Below are 12,669 nucleotides of genomic sequence, written 5' to 3' on the forward strand. Positions count from 1 at the left end.
TACTTAATCCCCACAAGAGTCCTCTTGAGATAGGTACCCATTTTACAGATGAGTAAACAGTGAAGCACAGAGAGGTCAATAAACTTACCTAAGATCACACAGCCAGTAAGAGGCAGAGTCATGATTGGAAAGCAGGTCAGTCATGATTGGAAAGCAGGTCAGGCTTTCTTTCCAGAGCCTGTGTTCTTAACTACTAGCTACACCTGAGCAGATAGAAGTCACCAACTTATCTCTTGTTTTTTTACTTGGCTCTGACTCAGCATGACATAAAGTGGTATAATCTGCTGTCCATAAAGTATTGAACAGCCTCCTTCCCCAGTTATCTAGGAACCTAGCAGATAGTCACCCTTTTCTCCTGTCGCCTCTGGTCCATTTCACCGTGGATAAAATCTCCAGAAAGAAGGAAACAAAACAAAAAGAGATGAAACTTAGAATCTGACCATTTTGGTATTTGTCAGTGTCCCTGGCAGAGGTGTATAGAGGAAGAGTTAGCAAGTAATGGCTGAAAGGGGAAGAGATGTGAGGAGTGTTAGATTTCAGTGTTTCCTCATAGTTACTTTTCTTTCTGATGCCTGACAAGTGAGAGCTTTGAAAAGTATGCTTGTCTCCTTGGACACTGTTTAATCAGAGATTGGGTATGTTGAGGACCCCTCAGATGGAGACCTAAAGCAGTGCTGTCACCCCCACCGCCCGCCCCATTCTTGGCGCTTGAAACCACTAATCCCAAGTCTCCTTCTGCCTCCTAAATCACTTCCTGCTGGTTGCCGTGTCGGATGCAGCTAAGGCTCGAAGGTCTGTGGAAAATTCCAAGATGGATGCTTTTCTAAGGAGTAGCTATTAGTGTAGGGCAGATAAAAAGGTGGAAAAAGAATCCCTTCATTCTCACACATGGCCTGAGACCTTGCAGCCTCAGTCAAGTATGCCTGACCCAGGAGAGGTGCACCTTAATTCTCTCTCAACCCGGGTCAAGTCTGGCAGCACATTCATTTCCCATCTCTGCTGGCCCTCAGGCCCTCATTCTCTCTCAAGTTTTTCCACATGAGCACTGAAGGTACATTCACCTAAATCTGTACCCCGCTCAGGTTCGGTCAGCTTGGCTTGGATTTCCTGCCCTCATAAGATCTGGTGAATGTTAATAGCCTGTGGAGCAGAGCCTGTGGGTAGTGGTGTTTGAATTTTTATTCCAGTTCTTTCTTGTGTGCTTTCTTAGTCCTGGCTCCAGGATTGAACTGACCCTTCTTCTTAGAAGGGTGCCTTCCCTTGGAGAGCTGAAAAGTTTGAGGGGGACCTAAGAGATGATCTTGGCCAGCCCTTACCTGTTGGAGAAATCCTAAGTCCACTTTTTTCATGTAGTTTTTCTCAATTTCTGCTTATACTCCTCTGCTAATGGGATGCTCATTACCTTAAAAGGGTGCCCATTCCATTGTTGGTCTGTTCTGACCATCCCCGGGTTCTTCTTTCTGTTTGAGCCAAAATGAAATGATACTGTCAACCAAAATGAACCTAGGCTTATAGATAAGCTTAACTAAAGGTGGAGGTTTGCATCCTGAGAGTAATGGTGGGTCTTTTTTTGCTTTGTCCTTTTAGCTACCCAGCAGACAATAACCAAAGAGGGTCTGGCTTAGCTGGACCCAAAAGATCCAGTGTGGTCAGCCCAAGCCATCCACCACCAGCTCCTCCTCTGGGCTCTCCTTCAGGCCCCAAACCTGGGTTTGCTCCACCACCTGCCCCTCCGCCTCCACCTCCGATGATGAGCACTCCACCCCCACCACCGCTTGGAGGATTTGGGTCTCCAGGGACCCCACCACCACCTTCACCCCCATCTTTCCCACCTCACCCCGATTTTGCTGCCCCTCCACCTCCTCCCCCACCGCCAGCAGCTGACTACTCACCTCTGCCACCACCTCCCTTGTCCCAACCAGCAGGAGGAGCACCTCCGCCTCCCCCGCCTCCCCCTCCTCCGGGGCCCCCTCCTCCCCCTTTCAGTGGTGCAGATGGCCAGCCTGCTGCACCTTCGCCACTTTCTGACACCACCAAGCCCAAGTCCTCCTTGCCTCCTGTGAGCGATGCCCGCAGCGACTTGCTTTCAGCCATCCGTCAAGGTAAAATCCCAGTGGTGGGTCCGGGATCATGAGGCCTTGTCTTTCTGCAGCTGGGAGACTGATTGGAGGGTGGACAAGGGGTTCTGTGGCCTTCCAAGGGAATAGCTTTCGTTGGGTGGGGAGAGATTAAGACCTCAGATCAGCGTGAAGAAAGGCTTCACTCTAAAAATACAGAGGTTTATATTTCTTTCCACCTTGGTTTAAAGTAAAAACTTCTTAACCTGGGATCTTTGAACTCCTTGGAAATTTATGCTTTGTGTATGTTTGCATCCATTTTGTGCCCCAGAGAAAAACAAGAATCACTGTCTTAGAAGGTACTTCCTCAGCTGGACTCAGACACTCCTTGTCCTCCACTTTTTTGCCTTCCATACCCTTCCTCCCTACTCTCCCCCGCTTTCCACCCCCTTCCTTCTCCCCTTTTTCTCCTATCCCCTTCCCTTCCTTTCACCCTACCTTCCTCCCCTCCCTCATCATCATCTCACCATCATGGGGCATTTATTCTCTTTCTGTCAGAGGCCGGTTCTGGTCCCAAGGGACTGGAGTGGTTTCTTCTGTCTGATCTTCAAGGAACTGAAGGGTTGTCTAGTGGAGACAACCTAAGGCAGCTGAGCTTCATGAAAATCAATGACTTGGGCAGACTGAGTGCCCACTAGGCGGGGATTGGCGGCCACTCCCCACTCAGTCTTGGGAGAAGTACCATCCTCACCAGCCTGAGAAACTGGGAAGCGTGGAAACTGGGAAGAATGGCAGGCTCCTTTCAGACACACCTATAGCACTGGGGCCACAATTTCATAAAACCTGTCTTTACTTCTTGTCCTGAGGATCTTGCTTTCCCAGAGGGTCCTTCTTTTTCACTATCCTTTCCAATACCCACCACCACCAGGGGCTGCTCCCTCTTCCACAGTCCTGGATGGATTCGGAGACTGACGCACCTCTTAACCCTTCTCTCTCTCCCACCAGGCTTTCAGCTGCGCAGGGTTGAGGAGCAGCGGGAACAAGAGAAGCGGGATGTTGTGGGCAACGACGTGGCCACTATCCTGTCACGTCGCATTGCTGTGGAGTACAGCGACTCAGAAGATGACTCCTCTGAGTTTGATGAGGACGAGTGGTCGGATTAACTCTTCTGCCTGCTACCCACTTCCTTTTTTTTTCCTTCCTACCTGCCTCCTTTGATGCCTACTCCGACAGTCCCAAGGGGAAAAAAGGGAGGAAAAAAAGAATCTCAAGGGGCCAGAGCCTTCCCTGAAGCAACCAAAGATATATCCAAGTGCTTCCTCCAAATCAACATGTATTTCCCATCTCCCCAGGGTCAGGCCCCATGGGGCTCCTGAGGTTCAGTAGCTGAGATGTTCCTTCTTCCCTTCAAATGACTGTTGCATATTGAAGAGAAGGGAAAACCCCAAAGCAGATCCCTTTGATTGGGTTTAAATTGGAGTTGGTGCCTTCCCCTAGGAGCCATATTCTGTGGTCTTCTTCTAGAATCCTTGCCCTCAGCTACTTTGAATAATGCCAGCCATCTTCTGGTCTTAAAGCCTGGCTGGACACAGCTGGCCCCTTTCCCATGCACTGAGAGGGCGGAGCAGCCGCATACCCAGTGCCTCCCCCTTATGCCCTCATCAGCAGGGTGAGGCTGCCTTTTGCTAAGCCATCTCTATGTCTGGATGCCCTTTATTCCAGGAGCCATCAAGCCCCTAAAGAAATGTCTTACCCCTCTGCTCAGAAACAATGCCTTTCTGGAGGCAGGGGTGGTTCCCTCCCTCCCAGGGTCCCTCTCCTGAACGTGGTGTTCCACGTCCCTTAAATGCCCCTCCCTCACCACCAGGTGCCTCCAAGCACCACAGCCCGGTTCTAACCTCTAATACTCATGACCAAACTAGCCCTGACACACCGGGATCTGGGCCTCTTCTGGCTCTCGGGAGCCAAGCTTAGAGACTTGCAACTGCAGGACTGGAAAAAGGTGGAACTCCTTGGGTTGAATGATGCTGAATGAAGCCTAGAGATGGGAAGTGACTTGCTCAAGGTCACACAGTTGGATGATGACAGAGCTAGAGCCCAGAGTTCCTGATTCCAAGTCACCTGTGCTTTCTGGGACCAAATGGTGGGCACTTGCTGGAGCCCAGGCAGAGCAGTTCTTGGCTCTGTGCTACTCCAGACCTCACCAGAGGTGGGGGTCCCAGTAGAAGGGCTCAGGGCCTGTGCCAGGCCTATCAGTGCTGCTCAGACCCTCATGGCCTCTCTTGTAATTGTTTGCTCCCCCTTTCCTATCACCAGCCAAGCACCTGGCCTTGAGAGCTGCCCTTTTGGGGGACCAGAGGTAGTGAGAGAAGGAAGCGGGTAGGCAGCGTGACAGGTGCTGCTTTCAATTCCTCTGCAACTCCTCCCCCTTTTATTTCCCCAGTTTAAGCATAGGTCCTTCCAACTGTAGAAACTTCAGTCCCTCAGGCTGGCAGCCGCTGCAGGTAGCTGCCCTGGGTGGGGGGTGGTGCGGGAGGCCGTGAGGAGGGTCGAAAGGCAGAAGGACTCTGGGTCTTGTTTCCAGCTCCCCTCCTCACTGCACAGTGACGTTCCCTCCCTCACTCCCCCTTTTTCCCAGAGCTAATACACAGGTGCTATTATTCAGAAAAAAACTGGTCAACTTTGGCCAACAGTGAGGTTTCTTCTCTTCTGCCCTAACGATTGTGTAGCCTCTTGTGCTGAAACTGGCTTCTGGCTTCCCGAGCCCTGAAACAAAGAGAAACAGGATCTGTCTCTACCCAGCACAGCAAATGGTTATAGTAATTGCCAAAGCCCTCATCAACCCCTCTGGCTTGAGGAGAGGGTGTAATCGTGGGTACTGCCGCTGTGCCCTGGCTGAATGCTGCCCCTCAGCCTTCTTTCTGTGAACTTGGGGCGTGGGGACCGAGTCTTTAGAGGCCAGCGTGCCCTCCTGCAGGGGCTGCTCCAGCGTGTGCCCTCCTTCCTCTCCCAGATCACGCATCTCTGGCACAGGGCTGGCGTCAGGCCCCAGTGCTGAGCGTACCAGACGGTGTGCACCCCCTCCTTGCCTCCCGCTGTGCACTCTGGAAGCTGAAGGTGCTTTCTTCAGAACTCTAAAATGGCTGTCGAAGGTGCCCCCGGCTGCAGCCCAGCAGTGACCAAAGTGGCAGGAGGAGGGCAGTGGTTCTCCCAAATAGGAGTCCTGGGGCCTGGCTAGGCCAGGGTTTGGCCCTAATGGCTTTGACTAAATTACCCCCATCCCCCTCCTTTCCGGAGAAGGGGGAGCCAGCACTACTCACTATCATTCTTCTCTGACCTTGAAGGGGGCGGTGTTGGCCTGGCTTCTGGAATGGACGGAGTCTGCCTTGGAAAGGGCTGGGGGCAGGAGGAGGTGGGGAGGGCCACTGCCTGCAGAAGGTAGGATTAGATCATTAGCTCAGTGACCTCCTAGGGTTTCGATATGCTGTGTTCTCATCCTACAGCTGGTTTGGTAATGATCTGAAAGTCCCGGAGAGCAACAGCACAGCTCTGCCCGATGCTCTCATTAAAATCTATGCAGCCAAGCTCGGCGCTTTGTAGCAGCCGGCCTTGCGAAGCCTCCTCAGCTCGGGGGGCTGGGGACCCAGTCAGCCGAGAGGCCCTCTGGGCTCTACTTAATGCATGTGTGCACCAAAAAAAAAAAAAAAAAAGCTTCTTTAAACCCAGAGCCCTTTAAGATGATAAAGGACCCTGTGCAGGTAATTGTGTATCTTTGGAATCCTGTAATTGTAGAATGCAAAGTTTAGTGATTATTTAAACTGGGCTGAGGCTGGTAAGAGTATGGAGCAATGGCCCCTAAGGACTCTAAGGGCTGAAGCCAAGGAGCCGCCTCCCTTCCCCATTCTGCCCAGCCCAGGGGACCTGCCCCCATTCCTGTGGCCCAGGGGCCCAGCTTCCACTCGGCAGTGTCAGAAGTGAGTTGTGACTCTGCCTTGGTTGTGAGATGAGTACATTCCAAAGGAGCAGCCACGGGGAGGGGGCAGGCTCAGCGATCCCTTGGAGGCTCAGAGCAGCTGGCCCAAGCTCCAGCTCGCCTCCAACGGAAGCTCAAGCGCCCTCAGAAACGACCCTGGCCAATGTCACCGCAGAGCTGAGGCGGTGTTGTCAGGGCTAATGTGAAATCTCTTCCCGTGGCGCCGATCCTCCGGCTCGGCAGCGCCAGCTCGGACAGATTGAGGTCTCTGTGGCTTTGGTGACCCTGCTTAAGCATTCCCACCGTGTCCCAGCTCTGCTTTCAGCCTGCCGCCCCCTGCAACCCCCCTCACCTGACCTCAGGGCTTGAGGAGGGGGGCAGTGCCCCCAAGGCCAGGGGCTTTTGCTCAGGAGAGAGGTCAGGCTTCCTGGGGGCTTTGAGCTCTACCGGGGTTCAGCTGACCTGGGACCAGGTGTCACCCAGAGATGTGCCTCATCCTGTGCCTCAGGAAGGGCTAGGGAACAATTTTGTTATTGTATTAACTTTACTCACTTAACTCACTTGAGAAACTAACCAATTTTTACTTTCTGTCTAGAATGATGTATGTGTAGGAGAGTGAGACGTCATGCTCCCGAAGTGCCTTGTTTTCTCTGATATAAATATATTTATAAGGATCTGGTCCAGTGGATTCTTGGGTGTGTTTGCCACATCAAGATTTTAGGGACTGGGCTTGTTACGTAGTGGGGTTACAGTCTGAAAATGAGTCCCCTTCCCCTGAAGATGGGAAAGGAGCTTGAGATGGAGCTCTGAGCTCTAACCTTCAGGGGTTAAGCCAGACCCCTGAAGTGACCCTTTCCTTGTCACCCTATTCCTCTCAGGTCCTTAGAAGGAGGTCTAGTTTTTCAAAGCCCCATGCCTCCAAGCCTGGTCCTACTTGAGTCCCTGCCAGGCTCATGTGTGTACCACATTAGCACCCCAGTGACCTGAAGATTCTGTGTAATTGTTTTATGTATACATGCGAATGCATAAATGCCAACATCTTAAATAATTTGATAAAGTCTTTGTAACCACGCAGCCACCTCTGGGGTGTGTGTGTGTGCACGTATATGTGTGTAATGGGAGAAGCATTTACAAGGGCGCGACTGATAGCCACAGGTGGTGGCCAGAGCTCCAGAGGGAGGTCAGTGTGGGTGGGCTTGGAGGGCGGGAGGCCTCTGGGTCTGGATGGTGCACCCTGTGCGGGAGGAGGAGGGGGTGAAGGCCGGAAACCATTTTGGGTTAGGGCGAGACCCAATTGGGGGACCTAGAGGTCCTCAGCTGGCTGAGAGGGGTGTGCTGGGGCCAGGGAGACTCCTTGCATCAGGCAGGAGAGGAGCACAGGCTGAATGCTGATGCTGCCTCCCAACATCTGGCCGGCATCTTGTCTGCCTCTCAGACCCAAGCAACCTACCTTAAATAGAATGATTTACAATGGAATCCGATAAAAGGTTTAGGGTGCTGCACGCCCCTTCTCCTGCCTGGGAAGGTGAGGGAGCTGGGTTTATATTCTGACCCAAAAAAATGACCTACCCAGGAAGCAACGGTTGTTCCGAGCCCAGCTGCTGCCAGTGACTGTCCCTGGGGGTAATTTATGAGTAGACACCCAGTTCTGGGCCCAGCAAACACAGTGGGGTGGCCCCGGGAGAGGGTTGGGAGCAGGGTTGGTGACTCGGCTGGTCACGCCTGCTTTTCAGAGAGAGTCACTCGCTGGCATCCCAGGAGAGGGGGCAGAAGTTTTGAATTGTCAGCAAGTGCTGCGCCAGCCACTCTGAGCTCATCGCTGGAGGTGGGGTGCAGGGGAGGGGGCGCGGGAGCCAGCTCGCCCCGGGCGGAGCCCCTCGCTCCACCCTCCTGCTCGGGCCTGTGTTTAGTCAGCACTTGGCTTCCCGAGGCCGGTGACTGACAGGCAGCCAGACGCCCGCCCTGGGAGAGGACAAAATGGTGGTGTCAGGAGCCGCCCTTGGTGGGGAATTGGAGGGAAGGAATGTGGTTCTGGGAAGAAGGAGGCCTGAGTTTGAATTCCGGCTCCTCCGCTTGGGAGCTTCAGCTCTTTGGGCTAATCCTGAGAAGAATGAGCATTTACTACTACCTGCCCAAGACTGCATACACTTTATTTCAACCTCATGAACCTAAGGGTCTCCCATTTTACACATGAGAAAAAGATTCAGAGAGGTTGAGTTGCTTAAGATCACATAGCTGGCCAGGAGCAGAGCCATAGTTCGCACATGGGTCTCTTGTGCTCTGTCCACCATGGAACTTAAACCGTTTTCAGAATCTCTCCACCTAGCATCATGGTCTTTGGTGTGAGGGGGTGTGCTAAAGGTTTTCTGTTACGGTCTACCCTACCCCCTGGTGCCCAGTTTTATAGGTGATGGTTATTTTTGCTCTTACTTTGAAATCAAGTGGGCTAGACTGAGGGCTCGGCTATCCTAGACTTAGAAGTACCCTGTGCCCTCAACTGCCTGGAACAAAGTGGGTTCCCTAGGTATGGGCTGGGGCTTCCGTCAGACATGCCTTCAGTATGTGCACACACCTGTTCAGATGGGTGCATCTATGCACACTCGGACATGGATACACGCGGAGACGTGCACACACTGCACACAGTCCTATCCTTGTGCAAACAAGGGCACAGATCAGCACACAGTTACAGGAACACACATAGGTGCAAGCAGACCTCACACAAAGTCCTCAGGAGCCACCCCTCCCTTCGTGCTGCCTCCGCCAGTTCCTCACTGCCCCCTCCTGGTCACCCAGTGGCCAGGGCAACCTGGCACCACTTCCTGTAAGTTCTGCTCTGGGGTGGTTGTCAGCTAGTTCCCTCCCAGATCATGAGGCTAGGAGCTGTTTCAGATGCTCCCCAAAGCCAGCCTTAGCCCCAGGAGAAGAGGTGTCTAGTGTGGGGTCTGAAGCTGGAAGACAAAAAAATAAGCCTTTCACACCCAAAAGAATCTCTTCATGGTAGAATTGTCAGTACCATGGTGGCAGGAGTCCTGCGGAGACACCTTCCCACCACAGCAGGCGGCCATCCCCACCCTTACCTGGGGAATTGTGCACACACCTGCTCACGCTCTGCATACATATTTAAAGAGGAGTAGATTTCCTGGCTGAGAAGTCAGAGGTCAGCTCTTCTAGCTCCCACCTTGCTGCTCCCTCTCTGGGCCTCAGCTTCTTCCACTATTGGATGAGAGGTTGACCAGGATGATGTATGCTGCCCGCCCCCCGCCACCGTCCCCCCCCCCCCCCCCCCCCGTATCTCACTATCTCGGAAACTAACCTCTCCCAGACGTGTTCCTGAGTAAAGCACATCCATAAACATGACCCCATGGACTCCTCAGGCCAGTTGTGGAAGGATTACCAACACAAAGCTTTTTATTCCTATTTTATAGTTGAGGAAACAGAAGCACAGAGAGATACAGCAACTTGTCCAAAGTCACACAGCAAGTTGACAGCAGGCATGGAAATAGAAACCCTCTTCTTTCCAATGCCCCAGGCTGCCTACAAGAAAGTAGAACACCGTATGGGCTTGGGTCCAGAGCCAAGGAGACAGGAACTACAGAAGCAAAAGCCAGAACCTCTGCCCTGAAGGCTGGGGAGAACCCAGAGGAAGTACCAGGCTTAGGCATTAGTTGAGTTCCACCTCTCCCCACCACTGCCTATAGACTGCAGGAACCTCAAGCTCCCTATTCCTCTGCAAAGCCAGTGGCTGCCTATGGGGGTTCTCCCTATTCTGTGGCTACTTGCTAGTTCATCAAGGTAGGCACACACCGGAGTGGTGTGTGCGCGCATGCCTGGACTCCACAGGCGTGCACGCACAGATGTGGATGTATGTTCTTGCATGCCTGCAGGTATACTTAGGTGTACATTCATAGGCATGTGTTACATGTGATACATTTGTGTGTTTAAGTGAAGTGTGTTTGGATGTATGTACGTAAATGGTCTGCGTATCTGGCGGATGAATTTATGAACAGGCAAGATTTTGCTTGTATGCTTATTGCATTTGTTCATGAGTGTACTTGGGTGTGTGCAAATGTTCACATGCATTTGTGTGGAGAAGTGGGGTGGGGCATGTCCACCCACATGACTGGTAAGTGTGTGTAAAAGTGCATTCAGGGAAAGCTCAGGTGACTGGGTACACATGAATCCTAGAGTGCCCTCCCATGAGAATACAATACCAGTGCCCCCCCAGCCCTGGTATAGGGGGTGCCCTGCCTGGCTCCAGCCAGGCCCTGAGCTCGTAGCACCCCACCCCCGCCTCGCAGTCTATTCCCCAGACCCATCCTGCTTGGCCAATTTGCAGCCTCTCGCTCCCAGCTCCCGAGAAGGCCTGCAGCAAAGTCAAGGGGCTGGTGGCCAATTAGTGAGGGGGTTAATCAGGGATCTGGGGACCCCCGGGGGGCGGGAAGCCAAAGGCGGGCATTGGGGTTGGCAGGAGCATGAGCTGCCTGTCATGAGGCTGGGGGAGGGGAGGCTGAGCCAGCCGGATGGTGCTGGAAACCAAGGATCTGCCTGTGAATTCATGATTGCCGAGCACTCACAGTGAGGAGCCTGTGTGACTGTGTGTACACTGTGTGCAAAATACATGTACGTGCATTCAAGTCCTTGAATGTAGTCCTGTATGCAAAGGTATGGACATGATTATGGATGCCATCTGTATGCACGTGTGCAGTTTTGTGCCTGTGTATATGTGCGTGTGCAGTGGTATGCAGATGGGTCTGGCTATGTAAGCATGTCTGGACCTGTGTGCACACATGTATATATAAGGGTAAGTGTGTCTGTGTGTATCCATGTGTGTGCAAGGGCATTGCATACATTTAAGTATGCTTCTGCATATGTGAACATATGCACATGAAGTTGACATGATCTGTGTACATGTGTACCATGATATATCTGTGTGCACAGGTGTGCATACCAGTATGCAGATATATCTGGGTACACGTGCATGTCTGGATATGTGTGCATGTGTGTGTGTTCTCTGAGCAGCCAGAGACCTGGACACCCACGTGTGTGCCTGTGTGCACGTGCCTGTGTTCGCCCAGGTCTCAGCATGTAGGGAGCTGGGGGATGCGGGGCTGATGGGCTCCAGGCTCCAGGAGAGAATCTGACAGACGAGACTTGCCGTAGCCCCCGGCCCCGGGAGCCTGTTTTCCACCCTGCAAAAGCTGCGAGCCCGTGAACTCATCTTATATTAATAGCTGCTGTCTCCTCACTTATTGCAGGGAGAGGCGGTCATGGCCCTGGCGGGGGCTGCCCCCCTGCTCTACACAGGACCTGGGAAGGAGGGGAGGACAGATGGGCCCCACCCTCACCCCAAGGCCTACCCCGGCAGAGAGGCAGGGTTCTGCGCCCCAGCCTTTGCCTCCCCCAAGCCAGGGAGCCCCCACTGCCCAGCTCACCCTCCCAGGCCTCTGCAACTGGGTGGGGTCAGGCATGGGGTTGGACAACTGGCAAAGGCAGAGAGGCTGGCAGGCTTGACTACTCCCCCCCAAAAAACACACACACAGGCACGCACGCGCACACACACAGGCATGTGGTGCTGGACAGCCCCAGGCCGAGCACCAGATGAGTCTGAGGCTGAAAGAGACATAGAGGCTTCAGTTTGGGGGGGCAGACATATCCCTTCTCTCAGGGACCCTCAGTTGGAGAGGGGACACAGCCTTTAGGGGCCCCCATTCCAACGAGGAAGGCAAGACTTCTCTATAAATATCTACTAAGGAGAAGGGTAGCAAGGTGTGTTGTATAAACTGCATCTTTACAGCCACAGGAGGGCTTAGCCAAGGAGGCTTCCTGGAGGAAACACAGAGCGGGGAGCACAGGGAAGACCTGAGGTGTATCTGAAGAATCCCAGGAGCAGGGAGAAGCCAGCTAGCCCCACCATGCACAGAGGCCCCACCCCAGGGACAGATTCAGACACCCTCAGGGTGGGCCCAGGACCCAAGGCAGAGACCGCAGATACAGGCTCCCAGAAATGTCTCAGGTCCACCACACAACCACACCCAGACAGACAGAGGAGGACTCACAGTATGGGGGTCCATCACAGGCCCTCGCAGACATGAGGCTGGCCAGCATTCGGCCCTGCTGGGCCCTGGAGCCAGAAGCTAGGATGGGGAGGCAAAGGGCCAAGCCCACCCAGGGCAGGAGAGGCACCTGGCCCCTCTCCTTCTGGTCCTTGGTGGGTGCTCCTTGGGAGTGAGGCAGAGGCAGCAAGGAGGCCTGTTCCTACACCGCCCCTCCCAAAGGTCTACGGGTAGCCTGGAGAGCCCCAAATTTTCCCTAGCCCGGGGACAGAGCTCCCTGCCCTGGTTTCCTTGCTTGCTGTTTCTGAGCTACTCCTGAAACCCATTCCCTCACCTAGGAAAGAAACAGATTTGGAGTCAAATGGACCTGGGTTCAAATCTCAGCTCAACTCTTTTACTAACTATGTGACTTTAGGCAAATCAAATGTCACCTTCAGGAAGGCCTTTTGGGGGCACCCTCATTTAGAGATTACACGCGCTCCCTGTGCCCCTTCTCTGTTTTTCTCTGAGGACTCATCACTCTCTGACATTACCATGTTTTAGCTTATCTCTTTATTACTGTCTCCCCTGGCTAGAATTTAAGCTG

At 53.2% G+C, this 12,669-nt stretch overlaps 1 protein-coding gene across 2 annotated transcripts in view; it reads left to right on the forward strand.

Annotated features, from left to right (window-relative positions):
* Window positions 1-7,104, forward strand: part of WASF2 (WASP family member 2) — a 71,290-nt gene extending 64,186 nt beyond the window's left edge. For both annotated transcript variants that reach the window (XM_082348250.1, XM_082348249.1), the window contains 2 exons: window positions 1,588-2,102; window positions 3,063-7,104. In XM_082348250.1, the coding sequence (XP_082204376.1) occupies window positions 1,588-2,102; window positions 3,063-3,220 (673 nt within the window). In that variant the 3' untranslated portion in view covers window positions 3,221-7,104. The remainder of the gene's footprint in view (window positions 1-1,587; window positions 2,103-3,062) is intronic.
* Window positions 7,105-12,669: the final 5,565 nt, after the last annotated feature.

This window comes from Balaenoptera borealis, assembly GCF_965194805.1.
Source record: "Balaenoptera borealis genome assembly, chromosome: 1".
NCBI classification, from domain to species: domain Eukaryota; kingdom Metazoa; phylum Chordata; class Mammalia; order Artiodactyla; family Balaenopteridae; genus Balaenoptera; species Balaenoptera borealis.